The 27,185-nt window shown below is 36.2% G+C and overlaps 1 protein-coding gene across 1 annotated transcript in view; it reads right to left on the reverse strand.

The window, feature by feature from the left end:
• Positions 1–27,185, reverse strand: part of SLC15A5 (solute carrier family 15 member 5) — a gene marked incomplete at both ends in the record, with an annotated part of 78,280 nt that overhangs the window by 44,720 nt on the left and 6,375 nt on the right. Inside the window, 3 exons of the mRNA XM_079140116.1 lie at positions 2,262–2,448; positions 6,846–7,066; positions 16,627–16,796. Coding sequence (XP_078996242.1) covers positions 2,262–2,448; positions 6,846–7,066; positions 16,627–16,796 — 578 coding nt within the window. The remainder of the gene's footprint in view (positions 1–2,261; positions 2,449–6,845; positions 7,067–16,626; positions 16,797–27,185) is intronic.

A 27,185-nucleotide genomic window follows, 5' to 3' on the forward strand; every position in this document is an offset into this window, starting at 1 on the left:
GTAAACACTGATAATTTAACTTCTAGAATGTAACAGCAAGGTATGGCTGATGGGTGGACTAATTTTAAGGATGATGATAAAATGGCCTTAGAAATTAGAATGCCTGAATTCAAATGACACTGTCTTTGTGACCCTTGTTCTATTAAATGATGGTTTATCATGAGGTTCAATATAATATGCATACAAAGCTGAATAGGTTCAAACCAGGAACTCCTAAATATATGTTCATTCATAATTTATATACTTCTATACTTCACCCACATTTTCAGGCACTTGAGTTCAAAGTGAAAGGAAATTTTAATATTAGACTAATTCAATTATGTAAATTAGTATCAAGAAGTACCCTAGGTTTGTACTTTTATGTCCTGATAAAACTTGTTAATCTTCTATAATCATAACCAGAATATGGAAAACTTAAGCAAATATCTAGTTTAAAAGATGCATATCACCACACTTTTATATTCCCATAGCAAAATATTATGCAAATAAATGAACAAGTATGCAAATGATGAATGAATCAAGTCAGGCTTAGAAACAACTGAATATAGTATTCAGTACCCAGTGGAACATAGCTTAATTTCTTTGAAGTGTGTCTAGTTTTTCTTTTTTCCTGTGCAACAGGTTTTATTACCAATATTGAAGGGGAATATTTAGTTCATCAACAACATTGAATAATATACCAGATAATTTTAACTTTATCCTGAAAAAATACTCTTCATTAAGAATAGATATTATTTCAAATATGCGGAAGTGGGTATGATCTGGAATAAACTCGCTGATAGCTTTAATAAATACCAGGAAGCTTACACATTAAAATGTAACTTATGTAAACAGAAAGAGCAGGAAGTATATGTAACCAGAAGACTGTACGGCCTTCACAGAACAATAAGGGGCTGCGGCTATAGCCCAGTGGTAAAACACTTGTCTATAATGTGTGAAGCCCTGAGTTCATTCCTCAGAACTGAGAGAGAGAGAGAGAGAGAGAGAGAGAGAGAGAGAGAGAGAGAGAAGGGGGACGGGCAGTATGGAGAGAGATAAAGAATAGGTTCTATGGGTAACCATAAAGATCTAATAATAATAAAAAAATAACAGGTTAACAAGAAGAAGAGAATCTTCTATATTTCTGACCTTGACTTTCTAAGTGGAATTGTTTGTCGAGTAGAGGATAAGATGTTTGGTTATCATTGCATGGTGTTTCCTAAGAGTTCCAAACTCCCTTTGTTTTCTGCTTATGCCCATCAATTAGATGTGTCCTCTACAAATCATGGAACATAATAATAGCTAACATTGACAGAGCTTTCACTATGTGTTAGGACTATTTATGGGCACTAATGTCATTTTAAAGCTTTAAAATGAGTGCTTTAAAATGTCTTAAAGAACAAAGGAACCCAATATTCATCTGGGCTATGCCCACTAGGGAATAGAAAGCCAACTAAAGACAGGAGAGGTTAGGTGGCCATTCAGTCACCCAGTGGCAGATCAGTAGTAAATCGGAGCTCACGATGCAGACCCCTGATTCTGATTAGACTGAACCAGCACTTGTGCCTGAGGAAACACTGTTATGCAAAGGACAGAGTGATCAAAATGGACTTAAGCTCCTTCTTTCCCATTGCAATCAGAAATTTATTTTATGATTTATTGATTGTGTCCTAAGTACGATATCCTATCTTCAATCGTTACACTTAAAAATGCTTGAAAATCTTTGCTGTAGACTTTACTATTTTGAGAAGCACTATATTGAAGTTGTGTATCACCATACTAAGATCTTTTCTTTTCTTGTTTTTAGTGGTGCCAGGGATTGAACCTAGGTACTCGTGTATGCTGGCAAGCACTTTACCACTGAGCTACATTTCCAGTCCCACAATACTAATTTTTAATAAATTTTGCTATTGGCTCAGAAATTTAAAAAAATTCACTGCCTGTGTTCATTTTTAAGAACATATTGGCATTGACTTAAGAGGAAGAACTGCCTTATTGAAGAAAGATAGGCCATTTAGTGATACTGGAAATTTTACCATCTCTTTCTATCAATAGTGAATTCTGAGGAGGCATAAAAGAATGGTTATGAGAGAAGATGTGGATGTGTAGGTAGAGATTTGGGAAGTCGCATGTTATCATTTATAAATTTACCTTCTTTGCAATCTGTGAAAATCTGACTGTACTCAAGAGCATGTAGCTAGTTTAGATCTCAGCAGAATGCTTTTTTCTCTTTTTTTAAAGAAGTTGCAGACAGTTTACTTGAAATGGTAAGCTGTACTTACTAATGCAGGCTGACAGAAATGGTCCATCTCTCTTAGAGGGAAACAGGCAGGTGCTGAAGTACTCCATAAAAGGAGCCAGAACTAATAATGGTAGGATGCTGATGGCATTCATTACTGCAATTGGCAGAAGAAATCCATCCAGATTCAGGTTGGAATTCATGGTCTGCAGATAATATGCTGAAGGAATCTACATTCAAGGGAGGAAGCAGCCGTGCATTAAGACAGTGGTTTAAATTTGAACAAAGCATAAGATGCCCGTCCCTTGCACGTACTCTGTGAGAGATGAGTTGGACATTTCCCAGTTTTTCATGGTCCTAATTATGGGCTGATAAAAGGTCTTCATCTGTGACAATAGGAGCTCTGTTTAGTCAACTAACAAGACTACTGATTCTTTATAGAGGACTCTTGTCACTTAGTTTATCTTCTTAATTTTCTACTAATTTTGTAGTTAGGATGACACATAAGAAATCACTTAAATTCTGCACATAAGCAAAATAAATTTTTCCCACAAACGTTAAAGCAAAAATACCATAGAAAGTATTAATGATGTTAATTTTCACCCTGATGGCAAAAACTGGAGTCTAAAATAGATTCTTTAACATCTGGTTTAATGGCAAAATAGATAAGAATGGTCTTTCCCAAGAAGCAGGGACCAATGTGGATATACATTATTTCTTGTAGGCTTTCTTCTTGGGCTCCCTGAATTGAACTTGTTTCTAATCGTGACATGCGGAAAAAGGAGAGAAATTCTCCTTCATTTGTGGTCTCCTTTTACATGAATTACATAACACTGGTGTACCACAAAGGGAACTACATGAAAAAGGTCTGCATAGTAAAGTAACAGACACATTTTAAAAACACTATTGCTCTACCCCAGCCCTTAATGTATTGTGAGTTTTTTTAAAAAGTATTTTTTAGATGTAGATGGACACAATACCTTTATTTTATTTATTTTTTATTTTATTTAATTTTAAAATTTTTTTTAGATGTTGCTAAACCTTTTTTATATTCATTTATTTATATGTGGGGCTGAGAATCGAACCCAGTGCCTCACACATGCTAGGCAAGGGCTCTACCACTGAGCCACAATCCCAGCTCCTAGTTTGCTTGTTTTTTTTTAAATTTTTAAAATAGTCCTAATGCTAACTGAATCCCATAACACTAATTTAGAGCCTCTTCCTGTATGCCAAGCCTCATGGTAGGTTATAATATCAGAACTAAGGCACTGTCACATGAAAGCAAATCTCTTACTTTTCTGGTTCTTGAGTTAGTGGCACGTACTGTATTCTTAGTTCCTGGTGGCACAGAAACATCCTGAGTGGCATGGAGAAAAGACTACCAGGTCTTCTTGAGGAATGAAGTCTCAAAACTGTTCTTTGGTTTTAACTTTTGCTGCCAGTGCAGGAACTGCACTTAGACTCCTGCCTTATTGTCCTGGGAGAGGTGCCCTTCTCAAACACCCAGATCAGAACTTCTTATCTGATGGTTCCACTAACTCCTTCTGTCTAATCAATTGTGCAGTTCAAGAGGGTTTGAGGAACATTGGGGTCATGGACTCAGTACAGTTGTTAACAAGCCCACCAATTGTAAAACGAGTCTGTGGCTAAGTTAACTGCCTAGAAATGAGAAAGAGCTTCATTTTTACTGATCTTTTTTTCTTTTTCTTTATTTGGGGGAGGGTACCCAGGATTGAACTCAGGGGCACTCGACCATGGAGTCACACCCCGAGCTCTATTTTGTATTGTATTGAGATACAGGGTCTCACTGAGTTGCTTAGAGCCTCGCTTTTGCTGAGGCTGGCTTTGAACTCATGGCCCTCTTGCCTTAGCCTCCCAACCTGCTGGGATTATGGGCATGCGCCACCACACCCAGCCTCATCTTTTTTTCTATCTACATAAAATATATCCTGGTGATAATTTATCTTCCAAGTTTTAATTTGATCCGTGGGATAATAAACAAGGCTTGTTTTGGTTAGGTACGGGAGGCAAGAGTGAAGGGAACATTAGCTAGTTCTGCCCTACTTTAAGAAAATTATTAAGCATGTGTCCCTTGATCAGAGGAAAATGAATGATGTGTTTGAAAAAAAAAAAAAAAAGTGTTGGCAGCAGACAACGCTAAGACTGAAAGCCTCCCAGCATAACTTGGAAGTTTCTGTTACTGATTTCAAATGAGAATTATTGTTAATAGGAATAAAGTTATTATCGGCATGAATCACAGACACAGAAACCTGTTAACTTAATAATGTGGCAAATGTACTATTAATCTTTAGTGAAGCTATATTAATATATTGCCTAATCTAAGAAAAGGCTCCAGTGTCTTGAAAGCTTGAAATCATTTCTGCTTCTGCCTCAAGTTCTGAAATCATCCCCTTTTAAAATTTTAAATACTTTTATTTCATACAAGCCTCTGACTATTCAGAAATAATTGCTGTCAATAGAGATTCATTTTCACCTTTGAGTGGCCAGTAATGTCAAATGGCAACCCCATTGGCCTTAATACCAACATATTTTAAATGTATGTCTTGGAACTGAAGGTCAATAATGGCTACTAAATTTAAAATATGGAATTCTCTGATGCTTTATTCTTGGTAGTTTGATTGCCTTTGTACTGGTGATTATTTCATCTGGGGGCAAAGTCTAGTATCAGCCTATCCTTGCAGAGCTTCCTCTGCAGAAGTAAAGTCTAACATTTTCTTTAAAGTTTCTAGCATAACATTACTGTATATAATTTTGGAACCTATATAGTTTGTATTGGGAATTTTTAACCCAGTCTAAGAGAGGCACTGCAGGTTAACAGCAAAGCACTGGCTTAATACCAGCCCTGAGTGGGGATGATCATTCTGATATATGTGCAAGTTATAAGTTACTTAGTGTTTCTGAGCCTCAGATTTATGATAATAATTTCCGTCAGGTAGGCTGGCCGTAAGGATTAAATTAGATATTAAGAAACCATTTCTTGAAGCTATGACACATATTAGGTGATCAATAAATATTAGTGTTTGTTCTTTGCAATAAACTGGGAATCTAGATTTGGTGAGATGCTTAACATTAATTTATCAAAATTTATTGTATTTATGTAAATAAGAAATATATAATGGTTTACAGAGAAGGTTCAGCAATAGAAAAACATTAGTTATCATTGATGGTGTAGATAAGGAATTAGTAATTTGTGCTATTTTCATAGAAGGTTTTGAGGCTAGCTATGTGCCACTTAATAATCGGTTACTAATTTCCCTATTTTAAGCTGTTTTTTGATATGAATGTGCATGGATAATATTTTTGCTGTATTCTGCTCTCGTGTCTGCTTCTAATATAGAATCAGGGGGGAGGTTGAATCTCCTAAATCAGACTAGCTTTCATGCATTGTTTAGACCAAGGGTCAGCAAACTTTCTGTAAAGGACCAGATGGTAAATATGTCCACATATGGATTCTTTGGCAGCTACTCAGTTCTGCTGTTTTTGTGCATGAGCAGAGAAAAATATAACAAATCAATGAGTGTGTCAATGTTCTGATAAAACTTTATTTACGGACACTGAAATTTAAATTGCATATAATTTTCACGTGCTACAAAGTATTCTTTTGATTTTTTTCCAACCACATAAAAATATAAAAACCTCATTAGCTTGCAGGATGTACGAAAATAGGCCACGGACTCAATTTGGCCTGAAGGCATCAGTTTGCACACCTGGTTTAGAGGAGCAGGCATTGTTCTGAGACTCAGAGGGTCCCTTCTGCTCTTCCTTTCACTACGATTCACTGTGACCTTCCACCTATATCCCTTTCAAAAATTACTAAATTTTTTGAGCTTGTTTCCACTTTAACAAATGAAGCAGTTACAGCATTGATCTCTAAGTTTCTTTATAGCTCTACTGTTCTATGATTGATTCCTATAGCTCACGTTTAGCCTTCTAAATTCCAAGTTGGGGGTCAGCAGTGAAGAAAGTCCCAAGTATGTTCAGAAACTTTTATAAATCGTTTATTTTTCTCCATCAATAACTGTGTCTTTGACCATAAGTACATTAAAACGTTTTAAAAATCACATGTATCTATGAAAGATACTTTGGGCTTAGTGTTTTCTCTTTGATTTCCTCACAGCATAGGCACTGAATCCCCCATAGAACTAACAGAGTGGGTGGGAAAAGCATCCTTTGCTCATTAGTCCTTCTACTTAAGAGGATGGTGGAGGTGGGACTCAAATCAGTCAGTTTAGCCACTTGTTAGTACCACTTTTTAAAGATTTAATGAGAGGGGAAGGCAAACCTTTGGCTAACAGGAGGCTTGGTAATTGCTTGTGAATCTGATATTTTCATGTGCCTCTCTTATGCCTTCTGACTATGCACTCTGCAGAATCATCTGCACCTAATGTCAGACATTTATAGTTCTTTAGAAGAAGCATATGCCAAGGGGTTCCTAAGGGACGCTTCTGCTAACCCCACTTAGCTCTTGAAATCAGAGCCTCTGATGAGTAGAAGATATTTTGGAATTATAGCTGGATGCAGTGTATGTAAAGCCCTTGTTGGGGTGAAAGCATGTGTCTTCTTGTAATGTTAACAAGTGATCAGTTTATTCATTGTCTTTCCTTACCTGCATAATGCACACTCTGTATACTAGTTGAAAAATGAAGAGAGGGAGAAGGGTGAAGAAGGGTTTTGTGTCTTCCACGAGGCGCTCGCTGTAGCAGCCACCATTTTTTTCCTTGGCATGGTCTAACCAGTTTGTCACATCTCTGCCAAGCTGAAAATTTTGCAGGCAGCATGTTTTCAGTGCATTAACAAATACCCCAAATGTTGCCAGGAGGGAGCAACCTGCAAATAATTGGAGATATTATGTATCAGTATAGGAATTGTTCTTCAACTTACCTAGATGTCGATCAGAAAGATGACAATTAGAAGGATGAAGGGCAAAATGACTGAGAAGGTTTCAGCACCCAAGGGGTTTCATTCAAAGGAACAAGCTCCTGACAAGGATTCTGGCATCCTGATGACCAGCCCAGGGTGGTGCCTGACAGCTGATGTAAAAAATGAAAAAGGTAAGATCAATGGGAACATATTAAATAGGGAAGAAAGGTGACAAAAGAAAACACCAAAGTAAAGGATTTCATAGTCTCTCAGAAGTCTCACACTTTAACTCATTAATGAATAAGATAACCTGAACTTTCTTTTACATCCTCGACACAAAGAACCAGTACTATTTTTTAAGATATAAATCATTATATAAATAATCTTCACTTTACTTGGCAGGTAGAGGTGGTTCTTATTTTGACATAGAGATGAAGGGAAATATATTCTTTGCTTTGACTTTATCCTTGAATATCAGACATGAGGTTAAACTTTGAACTCTTTAACAACTTTATGAATGTTGATAGTGTTACTGAAAGTTCACATAGGATAAGTTGACTTTTGACTTTTCTTGTACTTTCCCCTGGGTTTATATGGCTGTTGCTTTAGTGCAGAAGCATTTTATTGCCTCAGATGTTAGCAGTTACTGCTAGTGATTTGCAACCTCATTGTTGCTACTTTTATGATCTTTCAGATTTCGCCTTTTTTTTTCACTCCATTAGGACTTCCTGATACAATGACAGATAAGATACCCCCATAGGGTTAGCAGTTCAGCTGTGTCATCGTGATTGTTACAATTTTTCACAGCACTCCCTTCGACCAGATAAATCCTTCCAACTATATAGACAACAAACCATGGTTCTAGGATAAATAGTATAATAAATGTGAAAACATTTGGATTTCTCCAAAGAAGTCTGATATAAGGGCTCCAAATATCGTTTAATCATCATTTTGGCTGTGTTCAGATTTCCTATAATAAAATTATTGATTAAATGTATTCTAACAAGATCCATAAATATCATAGAGTCTTGAGTTTTGTATTTAAATGAACAATATTGGTTAATATTTCTTTTTATAGTTAGAAAACATATTGGTTATGTTGATTTGATCTGATCTTTTCTTTAAGAGTTGTAATAGACTCATTATGTCAGTCTTTGATTAATTGAGGAAGCTGGGGGCCTGGTAATTGAATATGGAGCCTTTCACCTTCAAGTCACTGAATCTAATCCAGTCCAAATTGGTAGTGACCAAGAGTGATTGCAGTTGTAGCTCTTCGGTGGCCTTTGTGAGGTGTGTCTAGGTAATATGAAAGTATGTTGGGATAATTACTGACAGGATATCTATGGTTGTCATTGCTTCTTCTCAGTCACTGCCAGACATAGCAAAGACCCAGGGACTGATACATTCAAGGGGACAGAAGCATCTGTCTCTTAGAAAAGAAGTAAGGGGCAGTTCTTTATTTTTGTAGACAGAACTGCTCTGAGACTTTCCTAGCTATTACAATTAGTTTACTTAAGGTTTAAGTAGGATGAGAACATGTTGATGAACAGTCTAGAGACTGAATCTGGAAAGGCCTGGACTAGCAGGCTTAACTCCCTGACATTGCCTTAAAATCTTGTCTCTGTGGCTCATCCACATGTTCTCTGCTCAACTCTTGCAAAACAGTGTTATACATAGCAAGGCTATTATTAGCATTGATCCAGATTATAGTTTCAAATATAGGCTTTATTATTAAATGACAATTGTTTGCAATACGGATTATTTCCAAAAATATTTCCCCCATTCCTCCCCAATACACGATTTTTTAAAATTCGGGGACTTGGCCCAATGCAGTGGCACATGCCTCTAATCCCATTGACTCTATATGCTGAGGTAATAGGATGATAAGTTCAAGGCCAACCTTGGCCAACTTAGTGAGACCCTGTCTCAAAATAAAAATGTAAAAAGAGTTGGGGTAGTGGTTCAGTGGTAAAGCACCCCTGGGTTAAATCCCCAGTACTACCAGCCTGACCAAAAAAAAAAAAAAAAAAAAAAAATCAGTGACTTGTATTGACTATAATGTTTTAAGCACACATTTTCTTGTTTTGTTTTTAAAAAGTCACTACTTTTGCAAGATGAATTTGGATCTATTCCTAATACATGCTGAATCAATATAATATTATTAAACAATTAAATATTACTAATGTTATTTCTAAAGAGAGGTAGCTTAGATTAGTGCCTCACAAGTTGTGTTAAAAATAAGATATCAAACTGGGAATATAGTTGATGGGTACAGTGCTTGCCTAGCATGTGCATGGCCCTGGGTTCAATCCCCAGTACTGCAAAATAAATAAATGAATAAATAACCAAACAAAGAAATAATAAGTTTTTAAAAAAATTCTCAAGTAATGGTCAATATGTTTGTGAAATACAATTAGAATGAAATACCTTTTATTTTATTTTATTATATTTTATAATTTTATGTCAGCAGACATAAAATGTAATTTTCTGTAAGCATTTCTACGTATTTTCTTCCAATGTTTGTATTTATTTTGTTATATTTGAGTGACAAACAGTTTGTAGATCAGCCCTGCTCCATGAATTGAGTTTTGAGTAGCACTGGCATCAACTGAATATACACTTTTAAAAAACTTATTTAAGCAAAATGTATCTTATGTACTGTCATGAAGCAACAAAAATAAAATGGTCAAGAAAGAGGAAATGATTAAGCATGAATGAGATTTGAAACTTCCGTTGGCACAGCAAATACACATAATAGATGCCAAGGGAATGTGTGATAGTTCAAATTTTCAACAGATTTATTGAGCATCTACTATGAGCCAGGGACTATCCTGGGCCCTGGGGATAAAGCAGTGAACAAAATGTGTAAACTGCTGGTCTCCTCTGCGGTGAGAGAGATACTGTAAACAGGAAGATGGTGGACAAGTTCTATGATGAAAATAAAATGGGCTGATATGGGGTTCGGATAGAGGAGACCTCTAGAGAAACGACATTTGAACTGAAGCAGTCAAAAGGCTTAGAGGAACATGTGCCAGGCATGGCACAAAGGAGAGAGTATCTGGAAGAGGTTCTGGAATAGTGAAAATGAATGGGGTAGTCGCTGAGATAGGAGAAGACTGGGAAGAGATGAGGTCTAAGAGGTGGTTAGTGGGGAGGCCCTACCAGCCAAGGAAGGAGCTTGAAGTTCACCCTCAGTAGTATGGGGAACCCCTAAGAAGTTGCAATCAGAATAGAGATATCATAACATGTGTGTATTTTTAAAGTTACCCTGGAACTCTGGTAGCTGTGTGAATGTTGGATTTTAGGGGACAAGTGAGAAAACCGAGAGATAGGGAAGTGATGGTGGTGACACGGATGAGCCCAGGGGTAGCAATGAGGAGAAGTGGACTGGGGGGATGCACTGGTGAACCATCAGGGGAATTCTCTGATGTGGGAAGCAGTTGGAGACATGAGGCAATTTGAGGCTGACTCCTTTTTTTCTCCTTCAACAACCGCGTGTTGGGCTTATATTGAGGAGTAACCCAAAATGGTGCCAGTTTGCAATGGAGCGAGTCAGGAGCTGGATTTTGGTTCAGTTTGTGAAATTATTAGATAACCCAGTCAAAATGTCAAATAAAAAGTAGAACAAAGGCTCATGAAGGTGAGGAGAGAGGTCAAGAGGAAACAGAGGGTTTGGTGTACAGATGACACTAAATGCCATGGGACTAGGGTATGTAAAAAAGAGACGAGATCCCTGGAATGAATCCTAGGTGTCCACATCAGTTAGAAAATTATCAAAGGAGGAAGGTGAGTCAAGAATCTGAGAAGAGATAGACAATGTGCTGGATGGGTCATATCAGGGAAAGGAATCAGTGAAGTGATAAACCTAAATTGATCAGCTAGACTGGGAGGGAACCAATAAGCCAGCCAGCAAGTGCAAAAAAGGAAACGAGACAATCATCTGTCTGCCAAGTGGAGTGACAGCTGTCATGTGTAACTCTAGTTACCACTGAATGTCAGGATGGATATTCTGCTGAAATCACCTACATCTAAGCATTGTACCACCTCCTTGGATTAATCCATTAGACTTAATAGAAAATCATGCCTTTTATACAAATAATTTTGGGTGTCACATAGACTCAGCCTTAAAAAAAAATCCACTGTCATTATAATTCTCAAATTACTTTTGTGCACCAGGAGCAGAAATGGGAAGTCAGAAAAAAAAAAAAAAGCTGGAATGAAAAATTCAGCTGAGACTTCAAGCCCTGGTTTAAATATGCACGACAAACACACCAGGCATGCACATTTTAAAATAAAACAAATGAGCTATTTTAAATGTTTTATTGAAAAACTTAAAGATTGTAGCTATTACTATTAAAAAAAAAACTTTTAGAAAGCAATTTTTCTATTCTTTGTACCTTTAAGTCCTTGGCTCTGATGTTCTGCTCCTCTGACCTTGATCTAATCATGAATATCTATGCTACTTAATTATAATAAAAAAGCCTACATTGCACTCTAGATGGTAGATGCACATTTTTTCTCCTTTGGTCACCTGCCAGTTCTCAAAATTATAGCAGTGGGAAGAAATGCAAATGAAGGCCGTGCTTGACAGCTAAACATAATGGAATGCATGGTCCACATTTGAAAAGTTACCTTAAAATAAAAGGTAGCATATAAAAAATCATTTCTTTAAGGTCACCTATGGCTTTGAATTACAGCTTTGAGGAATTTCCAATTTAGTCATCAGAAAAGAAGAAGCCAAAATAAGGATTATATACTTTGCCCGAGGGAGGATAGAGTTTTACTTCATCATAGTTGGGTGATCTAATAATTTGGAAATAGTAAAAACAAAACAAAACAAAAAACCAAAAAAAGCCACCCCAGATAGTCACAGGGTAGAGAGCCTTGTGTAACAAGAACCATGGATGAACAATTTCTATGCTAATTATTCTTGCAGCTAATACAAATTTTTTCTTGTTAATGTTCAAAGGACGTTTACCTTATCATATGATAAAAATGTAATATATGGAGTATAATAGACTGGCAATAAACAGAGTTGGTTATATAGATATTTACTGTCTGAAAAAGAATTATATTTCTTTATTCAGATTAATATATTTTCAAATAAGATATTGGGAAGCAAATGGATAGATGTAAATAGTGCTTTTGAAAATTGGAAACTAAAAGCAATATATATGTATAAATGTGCATTGGTATTCACAAAAACCCCAAACTACTTGATAATTAGACACTCTGGAAAATGCATTACTATTTAGCAAAAAACCCCCCATGTCTTACAGTTTTCTTTATTTTTGCTGTCTGCAACTGGCAGAGACATCTTTTTGCAAATGGACCACCTTCTCTAGGTTGCTGGGAGGGCATTATGGCTAGGTGGAGGCCTGCAGCACAGAGCTTTGAGAACTGGGCAGGCCTTCTGTGGATAATATTTTCAGTGTTTCCCTGCTTCAATATGTGGCGTAATAGAATGAGTTCAAGCCCAGGAAAAATAAGGCTTGAATTCTAATTCCAGCTATTTTCTTTTTTTTTTTTAATTTTATTTTTACAGACTGCATTTTGATTCATTGGACACAAATGGGGTACGACTTTTCGTTTTTATGGTTGCACACGATGTAGATTCACACCATTCGTGTGTACATAGGGCAATGCTGTCTGTCTCAGTCCACTGTCTTTCTTTCCCCCACCTCCTCCCGCCCCATTTCCCTCTACACAATCCAAAGTGAGGAAGTCATTTAATTGAATTAAATGTCTTAGTTTAACAATCACAAACACTGATTGAGTTTTTACCATATTCCAACTATTTATGAGACACAGGATTTCTAATTCCTAAAGAGGCAATTTCAGCATTATATGGTAAATGAAATGGCAAAAATAAGCTCAGGGTACTATAGAAGCTGAGGCCTACAACCCTGTTTTTTTTTTTTTTTTTTTTTTTTTTCAAATATTTCTAGTTGTAGATGGACACAATAACTTTATTTTTTCTTTTTATGTGGTGCTGAGGATCGAACCCAGTGCCTCACACAGACTAGGCGAGCACTCTACCACTGAGGCGCCCCCAGCCCCAACCCTGTTTATTGCTAGTCTCTTATAATCTATGGAGTCTTTCTGGAAAAGGACACAGGCTGCCCTTCCCACCTGCCTCACAGGAGTTTGGTAGAAACAGTGTGGCACTGGTGAATGGCACTCATGAAAACTCCAACTCACTGTGTTGCTATTGGTGGTAGTTGTGCAGATAAGTAGTAGAGATGAGGGTAGCTGTAAAAGAGAAATAAGTTAGAAAATAAGAGCAGAGTTAAGGTGAATGGAAAGACTGACCAAGGGACAACAGAAATTCCAGAAATGCAAGTGCAAGTGTGGAACAAAGAAAGCATCTCAAATCACTGGGAAACATGGACTTAATAAATGAGATTGCATAACTTGATAGTAATTTGGAAAAAAAAAAAAGACCCAATTGGGTTTATTCTTAAAACCTATTATTTTGTGTAGATAATTTTGTTTGTTCTAATTAGTTATACATGAGAGTAGAATGCATTTTGACACATTATACATAGATGGAGTGCAACTTCTCATTCTTCTGGTTGTACACGATGTAGAGTTATACTGGTTATGAAATCATATATGCACATAGGTAAAGTGTCCGATTCATCCTACTGTCATTTCTACCTCCATGCCTCCTTCCCTCCCTCCCCTCCCCTCTGTGTAACCCAAAGTACCTCTGTTGTTCCCTAGCCCCACCCCATTTTGAATTAGCATCCTCATATCAAAGAAAACATTGGGCCTTTGGTTCTTTGGGATTGGCTTATTTCGCTTAGCATGACATTCTCCAGTTCCATCCATTTATCTGCGAATGCCGTTTCATTCTTCTTTAAGGCTGAGGAATATTCCATTGTGTATATGTACCACAATTTCTTTATCCACTCATCTGTTGAAGGACACCTAGGTTGGTTCCATAGTTTAGCTATTGAGAATTGAGCTGCTGTGAACACTGTTGTGGCTGTGTCACTGTGATATGCTGATTTTAAGCCCTTTGGGTATAAACTGAAGAATGGGATAGCTGGGTCATTCCAAGTTTTCTTAGGAATCTCCATACTGCTTTCCATGATGGTTGCACCAATCTGCAGTACCACAAGCAATGTATTGAGTGTACCTTTGCCCCCACATCCTCACCAACATTTACTGTTGCTTGTATTCTTGATAATTGCCATTCTTAGAGGAGTGAGATGGAATCTTAGTGTGGTTTTTATTTGCATTTCTTTAATTGCTAGAGATAGTGAGCATTTTTTTCATGTGTTTGTTGATTGATTTTATTTCTTTTTCTGTGAAGCGTTCAGTTCCTTAGCCCATTTATTTATTGAGTTATTTATTTTTTTGGTGTTGAGTTTTTTGAGTTCTTTATATATTCTGGAGAATAATGTTCTATCTAAGGTGCAGGTGGTGAAAATTTTTCTCCCATTCTGTAGGCTATTCTTATATAATTTTTATTGGGTCAGAGATATAAAAAAAAAGATAGAAAAGATAAAAAAAAAGATAGAAAAAAAAAATAAACTCCCAAATAACCTGAGTTTAAAAAATGGACAAAGTACTTGCATAGACATTTCATCAAAGAAGATATACAAATGGCTAATGAGTACATGCACAATGCTCAACACCACTAACCATTAGGGAAAAGGAAATGCAAAATTCAATGAGATACCACCTTACACTGCTGGAATGGCCACCATTTAAAGAACATGAAATACTAATGTCAGTGAGGATGCAAAGAAATCGTGAGAAATATTAATGGGAATGTAAAATGCTGCAGCCATTTTGGAAAACAGTGTGACAATTCCTCAAAAAAACTGAAAGCGAATTACCACATGATCCAGGAATTCTATGTGTTCCACTTGGGAGTATATAGCCTAAAGAATTCAAAGCAGAATCTTGAAGTATTTGCACACTGATATTCCTTGCAGCATTATGTACATTACCCAAGAATGGAAGCAATCCAGATATCCATTGACAGATGAATGCATAAAGAAAATGAGGCATATACATGCATGGAATATTATATAGCCTTAAAAAGAAGGAAATCCAGTTGCATGCTAGAAAACAGAAGAAAATTGAGGATATTAGGCTAGACAAAATAATGCAGTCATAAAGGAACAAATACTGTACAATTATAGGAGATATTTAAAATAGTTAAAAATCAAAGAAATAAAAAGTAGAAAGACTGTTATCAAGGATTGGGAGGAGGAGGGGAAATCGTATCTAGTCAGTGTTACAAGATGAAAATTTCCAAGGAATTGTTACACTGTATTGTTTAGGGAATAATGGCAAGAATAAGAAGTTTGTGCATGTTCAGTACAGATCTAATGTTTTTTCCTGAATGGACTAGAGGATTTAGGCAAAATTTGTCAGTAGGTGCTCACACTGTAAAAGCAAAGACATTATTATACTTCTGGATTGAAGTAGATGACGACATCACCATAGCATTTTACCAAAAAAAAAAAAAAAAAAAAAAAAAATCAGAATCTGATCAAGTATCTGATTCTATTAGAAAATTTACAAGAAATACAGAGGGGAAAATTTTGTTTAAGGACACTTTGTGGATGCAATTGTCAAAATCTAGTCTCTAGAAAAGACTCTACAGATGTTCAGATTTCTTAAAAAAATAAGTTAGAGACAGATGCATGGTTAACAATATAGCTTAAGGGACATATCTACCATTTGGAATATATGTACCTTATTTGGATTTTATTTGAACAAACTCTGAAACAAAAAATAAACAATACTTGTGTCACTTATTATTTAATAAGTATTTAACATATTTAATAATATTAAAACAAGCAGGGAGATTTTAGCAATGATGAGATAGTTGATGGTGTTAAATTCTCTCTGCACTCCCATGTCCAGCCCTATTCTTGACAGCCAAGGAATGGAAATAATCTAAGTGCTCATCAGTTAATGACTAGATAAAGAAAACATGAAACACAGATACTGTGGAATACTACAGTGAAAGACAAGAATGAGTCTGGAGTTTAACTCAGTGGTAGAGTGCTTGCCTAGCATGTGGGCATGTGGGTTTGATCCTCAGCATCACATAAAAATAAAGTAAAGGTATGGTGTCCATCTACAACTAAAATTATATATATATATAAAATTATATATATATTATATATATATAAAATTATATATATATAACACTAAGTACACTATAAAATTCTATAAATTCTATAAAACTAAGTAGTTTTGCTTCAAAAGTATAGGGTTGGCTGTTAAAGCTGAGAGCGAGATGACTGGGATTCATACATGATTCTTTTCTACTTTTGTTTGTATTTGAAATATTCCATTACTGAAACTGTTTCAACAAGGAAAAAAGAATAAAGAGAGAAATTATAGATGTTCTTGCAGACTCTGTGGTTATCAATTGTAATAATTAGCAGAATTCTCAAATTCTATAAGTTGAAGCAAGTTATAGGGAATTAAAAATTATGGTGCTATATGGAGAAAAAGAACACACAAACGTTCAATGTAGGCTGTGATTTACTTACATTTTTCTGGTTGATAAATGAGGTTACAGTACATCATATGAAGAGTTATCAGAGCCATGAGTGTAGACATAATAGGAATAAGTAAAACAAGGGTCCAGGCCCCCGAGTATTGGATGTAGGATATTCCCAGAAAGACCACAGTTGCATTCAGGTTCATGAGCCAATAAAACCTGGGAGAGATGGAGAGACACAAATAAAACAGCATTGAGTTACTGCAGATAACAATTGCTGATTTCAATGTTTTTATTAGAATGTAAGTATTAACTGGTGGCATGTTAGCTGAACCAGATTTTGCAAATATTGTTTATTAGATTTTTTAAAGAAGTGTATACACATCAATCTGTCTTACCTGTTTCATTGTCTTTGCTTTATTTCTCTTTAGAATAGATATGAGTGTCTGCCCTTTTATCTAAATTGGAGTTCAAAAAACTTTTTCTGTAAAGTGCTTGATAGAAAGAAAATATTTGAGTTAACTGTGGAACTGAAGAAGCTTAGACAATGCCCAGTCACTTGAACACCCCTCATGAGCCTGGAAAAGGTCTAAAGCTTGAGTTGAATGTTCCTGTATCTTTTGGTTTTCACGGTACAAGGAGATAGAAAACTCACGAATACCCATCCTGAAGTCCTGGTGAGCAGTGGGGAGGGGCAGCCTTGGTGGTCATGAACTTAATGTGAGCATAGCAATGAGACCGTGCATTCTGCTGCAGATGTGTGTGACTGCGAACCCACTGAGAAACGGCGGGGAGGTGGATTCGACCAAGACTGTTTCATCTGTCACATAGTAGAGTACCACAAAGTGAGAGAAATGAAATGAGAGGGATGGAAGAGGAGGTTAAAGACCAGCCCCACTTGATACTACCTCATTCCACCTGGTGGTTGGGAATGGAGGCTCAGCCACTGCCACCACCAGGCAGGTGCATTACAGCACTTCCACAGGGTGAGGGTGGAAGAGCAGTTCCTCACTTGCCCACCATCACCACCTCGTGGAGAATCAGCGACAGGCCTGCTTTTGCAGGTGTGTGGGGAGTACTAGAATCCACTCATCTTTGCTTAAACTAAGGGCGGGCAGTTTTTCAGAGTATTCTGCCTCAGCAGGGCAGGTATAATAAAAACATGTTTCTCCTATGTAGGGACCTTACCTAGTTCTTTGACTAAAGGGAACAGGCTTTTCTTGGGGTTCCCTCTCCCTCTCCCCTGGCTATTGCCCCTCTCAGCTCTGGTTGGCTACTCCTGGTCCAGCCTTCTCCATTGCCCCCACTAAGAGCAGGAAAAAAAAAAAAAAAAAAAAAAAAAAAAAATTCCCATGGAACTCATTGCCATCTTTGCTCAAGTTCCAAGGTCCCTAGGCAGCATCTGTCCTCTTTCTACCTTCCAGAATCTTCCTATGTTTATTTTCTGTGTTACGTGTAGGGTTTGTTTTTTCTCTGTAAGGAGTACCTAGAAAAAATGGGGCCACTCTATTTTGGCCAGTACCGGAATCCTCCACTTTGTTAAATTGTACAATCTGTCTTCCTATTATTGATGTGTAAAAGTTTTTCATATATTCTGGATGCAAGTATTTCGTTAGATATATGTTCTACAAATGTTTTCTTATGATCGACAACTTGCCTTTTTATTTTCTCAGTGACAACTTTGGATAAGCAAAAGCTTTTAATTAAAAAATTCAATTTAATATATTTTTTTCTCTTTTGGCTCATATATTTTGTGACCTATGTAAACAATACAGTTTACACCTGGGTCATAAATATTTTCCCCTACAATTTTTAAAATTATTTTTTTTTGGTTTTAGAACTTACATAAACTTAATGATCCACTTTGAATTTTTTCAGTACAGTGATATGGGTAATTTTTTTTCCTATGTGGATATTCAGTTATTCTGGAACAATTTATTGAAGAGAGATGGTCTTTACCTCATTGATTTTTTTTTGACATCTTCGTTGAAAATCAATTGACAATATAAATGTAGGTCTATTTTCTGACTCAATTCTATTCTACTCATCTATTCTTATGCCAATACTATACTGTCTTGATTACTGTTGTTTTTTCTTTTTTTTAACAGCTTTATTGAGATAGAAAGATGAACTGCTTTATTAAAAAATATACAGTTGTGTATACATATATGATATAAATGTATAATTTGATGTTTTGAATTTTTATGCACCCATGAAATCATCACCACATTCAATATAAGGAACGTATCTGTCACTCCTAAAAGTTTCCTCATGACCTTTTTTAAATCTGCCTTTTGTCTCTTTTTACCATCTCATCCCCATCTCCACTGATCTTTTTTCTGTCACGACCAATGAGATAGCAATTCAGAGACTTTGTGGTGGTACGGTGGAGGGGTAAATTAAATTGTCCCTTTTCATATTTTTATTTGGCTAATTTTACTTAACATGCATATTTTGAGAATGATCTTTGTTGTATTTATGAATAGTTCATTCATTTTTATTGCCAAGTAATATTCGTTTATGTAAGTATACTGTTATCTATTAATTCATCTGTCGATAGATCTTTTTTTCTAGCTCATGGCTCTTAGAAGTAATGCTTTCATGAACTTTCATGGGCAACTCTTGGTATAGACACAGGCATTTATTTTGGGGGATTAGAAACCTAAAAGTGGAATGGCTGGGTGTTATGGCAGATACATATTTAACATTTTAGGAATTTTTTTCTTTTTCTTTTCTTTTCTTGTACCAGGGATTGAACCCAGGGACACTTAGCAACCACTGAACCACATCCTCAGCCCTTTTTTGTATTTTTACTTAGAAACAGGGTCTCACTAAGTTACTTAAAGCCTTGCTAAATTGCTGAAGCTAACTTTGAACTCATGATCCTCCTTTCCTAGCCTTCTGAGCTGCAGGGATTACAGGTGTGTGCCACTGTGCCTGGCTCATTTCAGGAAGTTTCCAAATGGCTTCAAGTAGTGTGATGCACAGGTATATGAGACTTCTCACCCCTCTATGCTTGGTATGACATATGTGCATTGGTATTTTGTTGTGATTGTACTGTGCATTTCTCCAGTGGTGTTGAACATCTTTTCGAGTGCTTTTTGGCTGTTTATGCATCTTCTTCGATGAAGTTTTCTGCTCAAGCATTTTGCCCATCAAAAAATTGTATGATATTCTTTTTGTTATTCAGTTTTAAGAATTCTTTATGCATTCTGGATAGAAGTCCTTTATCAAACATGTGATGTGCAAATATTTTCTTCCAGTCTGTGATTTGTCTTTTGATTCTCTAAACAGTGCCTCCTGAGGAGCAAAGATTATTAATTTTGATGAAAAGGAATTATTAAGGTTTTTTTTTTTTCATGGATCGTGGGTTGTTTCTAAGAAATATTTGCCTAACCAAAAATCACACAAAAGAATTTTTCCCTCATTTTAGAGAAGCCATCTGAGACTTGGAGAACTGAAGTGACTTATGGAAATTCATGCTATGGTGTGCAGAGCCATGAACAGAAGCCATCTGTCCTGGTGTAACCTCTTAAGAAGTTGGTAATTGGGCTGGATGTCCTTTTTGTACATCTTTCCTGGTCTTTGCAGTTATAGTTTTATGACACTATAATTTCATTATTAATACGAGCTTTAACATTTGAAATTACCTTTCATTCATCCTTCTCATCACATTTTATATACCATTAGTTATAAATATTGTCCTTCCTCTTTGAAATGGTGATCAGAAGACGTGAGTTTGAGCCACAACGCTGATAATCATGTGGATGGTGACCTTATGCCCTCGGAGATTCAGGGTAATTTTTTAAATGAGGATCACAGCTTCTAAACAAGGTTTGTGTAAGAACTGAATGAAGAATACAGACTGCAGCTGTGTGGTGCTAAGCAAATATTGTCACTGTTCATTTTTCTTCAATTGTGATTTGGAACAAAAGAGTAGCGAAGTTGGAGTTAGTGAACAAGGGATAGAATGTTGGAAGAGAAGATCACATAGGTAATTGTGGTCTCCATTGTTTAGGACCTGGTGGCTATAGAAGGGAGTTTGGATTTTATTTTCAATGCATTGGGAAGTCATTGGAAGGGAACTGAGCAGTGGACTGATAAAATCTGATTTTAAGTGGAAACCAAAAAGACATTGTGTCAGTTCTAGGAAATGCAGAAGAGGCATGGTAAAGAAACCCTTTACAGCTATTGTACTAACCTACTTGACAACAAAGAGGGAACTGAACCAAAGAGACAGCAAAGGGAAGGGATGAAGGTGGATAGACATGTAGTGTATGTTTGGAAAGAGACATGTCAAATTGGGCTAGTTTCCTTGTTGTTCCAGAAACATATCCACTCATTTTTGTCTCTATGATTTTTCATGTTCCTTGGCTTTCCGTGTCTCTATGTCAAGTCTCTTGTCTTTCATTCAACACTCCCTTGAATATTCTACTTATTCTCTTCTCTGAACTTTGAAAGCAAATGTTCATTCTCCAATTATTTCACTTTTGTTTTGCTTCTCATTTGTAGATTATCAAGATGGCTGATGACAACACCTTATTCTTTATCTCTGTGGGACCTAGGACAAACTAGGTCTACAAGAAATGGAATGGAGGAACTTTAGATTACGTAGAGGGAAATGAGAGGGAGGAGGGAGCGGGGGTATGAAAAATGGTGGAATGAGACAGGCACCATTACCCTACATACATGTATGATTACACAAATGGTATGAATCTACATCGTGCACAACCATAGAAACGAAAAGATGTACCCCATTTGTGTACAATGAATCAAAATATAATCTGCAAAAACAAACAAAAATTTTAAAAATAAATAAAAAAGAAGTGAATATTAAATAACTAATTGATTAATAATATGCCATTTGTTATAAAAACGGCAGCACAATACTAGGTCCACAGTAAATGGACAGTAGATAACTAATTGATTAATAATGTGCCATCTGTTATAAAAATGGCTAAATCAAACAAATAACATTAAAAATTCCTCTCAATAATTGACATAGGAACATAATAGAATATTGAATATGACCATGCTGAGAAAACTGGTTTATGGTAGTGTACTAATAGAAATTTATTTATCACAGTACAGATGAGGCGCAAAGTTAGAATTTTCTAGGACAACTGGATAGAGTCCCTAGGCCCAGCCTCAGGTTATCCTTTCATGCGATTGCAAGCTGTGCAGTTGAATTGTGCTGCAGTGACTGAGATGGTGAAGCTGAGGGCAATGTTATAGTTCTTTCAGTCTTTAGGAACCCCTCCCCACCTTTTAATTCTCAGCACTGTTGAGAAAATCCAAGAGGACACTATGTGACTCTTCCATACACAATGCAGAAATGTAAACTGAATTGCTTTAAAGAGGGTCAAGGAAAATTATAATTATTCTAAAACTTAAGACTTGAGAAAGGTAGTTAGAAACCAAATAATTATGGTGCTGCATAGCTATGTATAGCGAGTGATTTCACATAAAGTACTAAATGTATTTTAACAACCATCCAACCTATTTGATTGTGTAATTTTCTGAAAGAAATACCTAGTGTGGGCATGTTTTATATATGTCTTTGTTGATCCATGGACAGGACAAGCCACAGATAATTAAGGATGAAATTATATATGTATTGTCAGTTAAACAAACAAACAAAAAAGAAATAAAAATTCACCGTCTTCCAACTCACCATTAAGATGCCTTTCATCTCATAACTCACTAGCAAATTGAATGTATAAAGCACCTCTCACACAGGAAGTCAGAGAGCAAAGCACTAAAGCAAAACAAATACCAGTGATTAAGGAAAATTGAAAGCATCAGTAAAAATATGTTTCTTTGGTCTACTTTTTAAATATAGACTGGAAACTGAAAATAACTGGTAGTGTATAAGTAGTAATTTTTTCTTGTCTTCATGATTCTATGTTATTGAATACAAATAGGAAAAAATTTGTTGTATCAAGCCCAGCAATCATTTTGAGATAACTTATTTTAAATATTCACTTACTTTAGTAATAATTTTATAGTCCCTTGAATATTTTTGTCATTTCTTAGACTGATCAATTTTGACATGCTTCAGATCGTTTTTAAGGGATTTTAGGAGAAATTACTTACGGTGGTTTTTCTAACCTGAGAAAGTATCCAGGAATGGAAGCAAACTTCCTGCAACTATTTGGTCTTCATGGCATTAGTGGACAATTTAAAGACTTCGAGCAAGTATTTTAATTCTACATTGAACAACACTGAGATAATTCTCCAGGGCATTTGTAACTCTTCAATGGAATAAAATCAAGCTGTTTAGAAGAGTCAGTGACACACTTGGGCACTGATTTCATGGTAGTTGCTTCTTTTAGCAATGAGTCCATTGTACTTCAAAGAATATTCTGGCAGCCATGTATTTGGAGAAGCAAGGAGCAAATAGAATTTTTTTACTTCTTTGTTTTTACTTGTGAAATTTTTTTAGTAGAGCTTTGAAAGAAAAATCAGATTAATAAAAGATGATCATTGATCTTGATGAATAGGCAGCAAGATAAAAACAGAAAGCATATTTTTAATTGACGAATGTTGGGCCCTGCTTCCCTCTCTCATGCCTCTCACTCTTTGGACCTGTTTCTATATTCTTTCTCCTCTCTTCTTTGGCCAACACCTCAATTGTTGTTTTGGTGTACCATTTTCTTACTTCTTGCATTTAAGATCTTTTAACCATGACATATTTACTGGTTGATAGATAAAAATAAGTCCTGATTTATGCACCTACCAAGATTAAAAGTGGTTCAGAAGAGCCAAGGAAAAGTAGGTGGCAAATAGAACAATAGATGCAAGGACTTTTATCTTTTTTTCCTCAATATTCTTTAGTTTCCAAAATTATTTATGTTTATAGAGGAGCTCTGAGTACATTTCCTGAAAACTTACAGTTTGGCCTAGGTAGAGAAGGAATTTCCTGCTGTTACTAGGTTGAAAGGGTAGCATTTGTTCAAGGTAACTAACACCAGTGCAAATAAAATTTTAGAAGGTGTAGTGACTTTTTCAAAGCTATTTAGAGGTTACTCAGTAGTTTGTAAGTCATAGGATATTTTAGTATTAATAAAATTATTCTGTGCACCACTTTCATATTGTTGGCTGACCTGTACCTTATAAATTGCTATTTTATCATTGAAGAATACATGTAGGTTTATGTTTTGTTTCTCTTTCTTCTCAAGGATTATGCAGAATTTCTCCATCAGGTATATTTCTAAATGCTATGAATCATCAAAAATTTTCAAAGTAGTGTTGGCATGTAGTTGTGCTCAATGTTTAGTTCCAATTCTTTTCAAAGTTATTTCAAGAACAAGTTTGCAAATCCCCTTTCCTTATGGCTATGGAATTGGTTTCAAAATCTGCTCCGTCTTCTTAATCACCTGAAGAACTTGCTTTACTCTGAATGCTTGTGTGTCTTCTCCAAATTCATATGTTGAACTCTTACCCCACAAGGTAATGGTATTTACCTTGCAGCTTTGGTCATGGGGTGAAGTCCACCTGAATGGGATTAGTTCCTTTAAAGAGGAGGCCCAAATTAACATTTAAAAATGAGTATGTTGAATTCAACATAAGTGGTGTTAATCTTCATAAATGTTTAAAAGAAACATCTGGTTAATTCACAAAGTGAAAATACTAAACATCAACTGCTAAAAATAAAGTACTCTTGATTTTTTAAATTCTACAATATAATATATTTGGGTCCTTTAAATGTGCTTTTATATGTAAAAAAAAAAAAAAAAAGAAAGGCCCAGAGAGCTCCATGCCCTTCCACCATATGAAGACATAAGGAGCTGTGAATTTGCAACTCATACAGGCATGAGGATCTCATCCTGGTCTCTAGAACTGTGAGAAATAAATTTCTATTGTTTATAAGCCACCAAGTCTATGACAATTTGTCATAGTACCTGTTAAAAACATGCTTTCCTCAACTCTCCTAGGAAATTCTGATCCAGGAGGTTTAGGTTGGATTTCCTGGCAACTTAAAAAACAGAAAACATCCTGCTCCCTGGGTTCCACCTCAAAACAACACCAACATGACCTCTGGTGGCCAGGCCCAGGCATCTGTATATTTTTTAAGGCTCCTCAGGTAGCTCTACTGTGCACCTAAGGCTGAGAATCACTGTTATCCAACAATGCTCAGGTGACTATTGAAATGACTTCCGGAAAAGTGCTGTGGAATAATATATTTTTACTTCTGTCATTTCCTTAAAATAAAAGATATTGCATTTGAGTATGAAAGTATTAAAATTAGACCATTTCTGTATGGGACAGATATCATATAGGGTCAATTTGATATCAGATATTCATAATTTCTGAGATGAATAAATTCTTCTTTAGACTTCTTCAAGAACTTCATCAGTATTTTATTTGGGGGTCCTTAATCATATATAATTCACTCTGGTACACCCTTAGCAACAGACTATATATACAGGTAGGATGCCAATTTTCAGGTGAAGTAAATAATATGAAGCAAGATTTGAGGTTAATTGTGATAGAATTTTAAATTGTGGCCATGAAAAGACTTAATTATCCACCATCATTTTGCTTCCAGAAAATAATCTGCACAGGTGTATTTACCTAGATTATTGCCAGTGTGGTGACTCGTAATTGTACACTTAAGATTTTGGAAAAAGTCAGGTTCTGATCTGGATAAGAGCACAAGGATGTTGGCAGGTTATTACGCTTCTTGATTTCAGGGAGTTCAGCTTTATTCTTTCAATGAGGTACACAGTTGAGGAAGATCCAATACCAGATGGTGATGTTGGCTAGGAGTGGTTTTCTCACCTACATTTGGCAGCCTTACTCGGAAGTGGTGCTTCCAGAGCCTGAGACTTCCAGTCTATGCTGCTTAACATGATCATGGGGAAGCGTTGGGTGGTACGGATGCAATGACACATCTCATTAAAGGTCTCACAGCTATGAACATCTGACATCTGTGCTGAAAATAGGACTGAATGCAGCTTTCAGGGGTTATATATTCAAGTGGCATGTTGTCTTTTAAAGACACTACTGAAATTCATCACATATTCCAGGCTGGTAATTTCTAGGGGCATTTTTGACTTGGAAACAAGGATGGATAATGACCTAATAGACTGCCCATTTTAAAGATGGTCTTCTTCTATTAAATAAGTTCCCTCTTTCCAGTATTAAGATAATGATTTTAGCTGATGACTTATTTATCATTTGAGAATTATAATTATCATAATTTAATACCTAAGATGTGTTATTATACTGTATATAGAGGTAATACAGTGGCCCACCAAGGCCTTCTCTTTTGTGGTTGTGGAACCTGGGGCTCTAAGAGATTAAGAAACTTGCAGGAGGCCATATAACTCCTAAGTAGTAGAGCTGGTATTTTGCTAGCTCCCCAGTGAGGACTCCGTCTATCTTGCCACCAACTCCTGCAGTTTATCCTGGAACAGACTTAGCATGCATTTCCGTAAAGTACAGTAAGTGGATGTCCATAAACATTGGTTGTCCTGCAGTTTAGAATTCAAACTGAGAAGAAGAAAAGCTAAAGCAACTGGCTTCAACCTTCAAGGAGCTTCCTGTCCAGGCTTTTGACTCATTAAAGAATAATATTCTGATTCTTTATATATATTTGTAGAGGCTTTAATTTTAGGTCTTTAAAACACTACATGATTGCTTTTATCAGAGACTCTAATGAAATTACAGAATAGTAAAAAGCAAATCTAAATGTGTTCATCTTAAATTTGGCCCAGCTCTTCACAGAGGCAGAAATTCATTTTCACTCCCTTCCCCATCCTCCTTCTCAGAGCCCTAAAGCATAATCCCATTGGGAGGCCCCTCTGTTTCCCAAAGGAAATATTTCATTCATATAATGTCTCCTTTGTAATCAACACTGAGAAATGTCACTTTGATTAAACACAACTCTGAATGACTAAGACCACAGTACAATAAATTCTCCAGAGCTATCTTTCAGAACAACTGATTGCTCTCCGGTGTTAATCCTCCAGAGTCTTATTTAATCAAAATGATGTTGCTAATTAAGGATTAAAACCTCCGAATAGAATAAAAAAGAAGGATTTTTCTTTCTCCTTTGGGCAGGTCAAGGAGGCAGAATTTGCTATAAGGAAGTAAAGACTTCCTTCCACCTTCAGTAAACTGCATTTTCTCTGACATTAGGACTTAATCCAAAATAGGCCTGAGTGCTTTGTAATATTAATATAATTGGTGGGGGGAGGAGAAAGAGAAGGGGGGCTACATATACCAAGACAATATTTACTTAAAAGTTTTTCATTTGATGCTTTAAAAACGAAAATGTTAAACATTTTGTTTGATGCTGTCTGTGCCTTGCTTTTAACCATTGCTAACATGGATGGAAAGACAAAATATTTTAGAAAAATGTTGGCAATCTGTTTCACAAAAACAGAGGGAATAAAAGACTTAATGTATCTGTGTTGGTCAGCTTCCAGTCTCTGGGCACCACGTGGTGACAGGGAACACATGGGGGAGCAAAGCTGCTCACCTCCTGGTGTCTAGGAAGCAAAGAGAGTGAGTGGAAGGGACTGAAGTCCCATTATCCCCCTCTTGGGCAGTGACCTGCTTCCCCAGCGAGGTGCCACCTCCTAAAGATTCCACTGCCTT

This window comes from Sciurus vulgaris (genome assembly GCF_902686455.1).
Source record: "Sciurus vulgaris genome assembly, chromosome: 5".
Taxonomy (NCBI): Eukaryota; Metazoa; Chordata; class Mammalia; order Rodentia; family Sciuridae; genus Sciurus; species Sciurus vulgaris.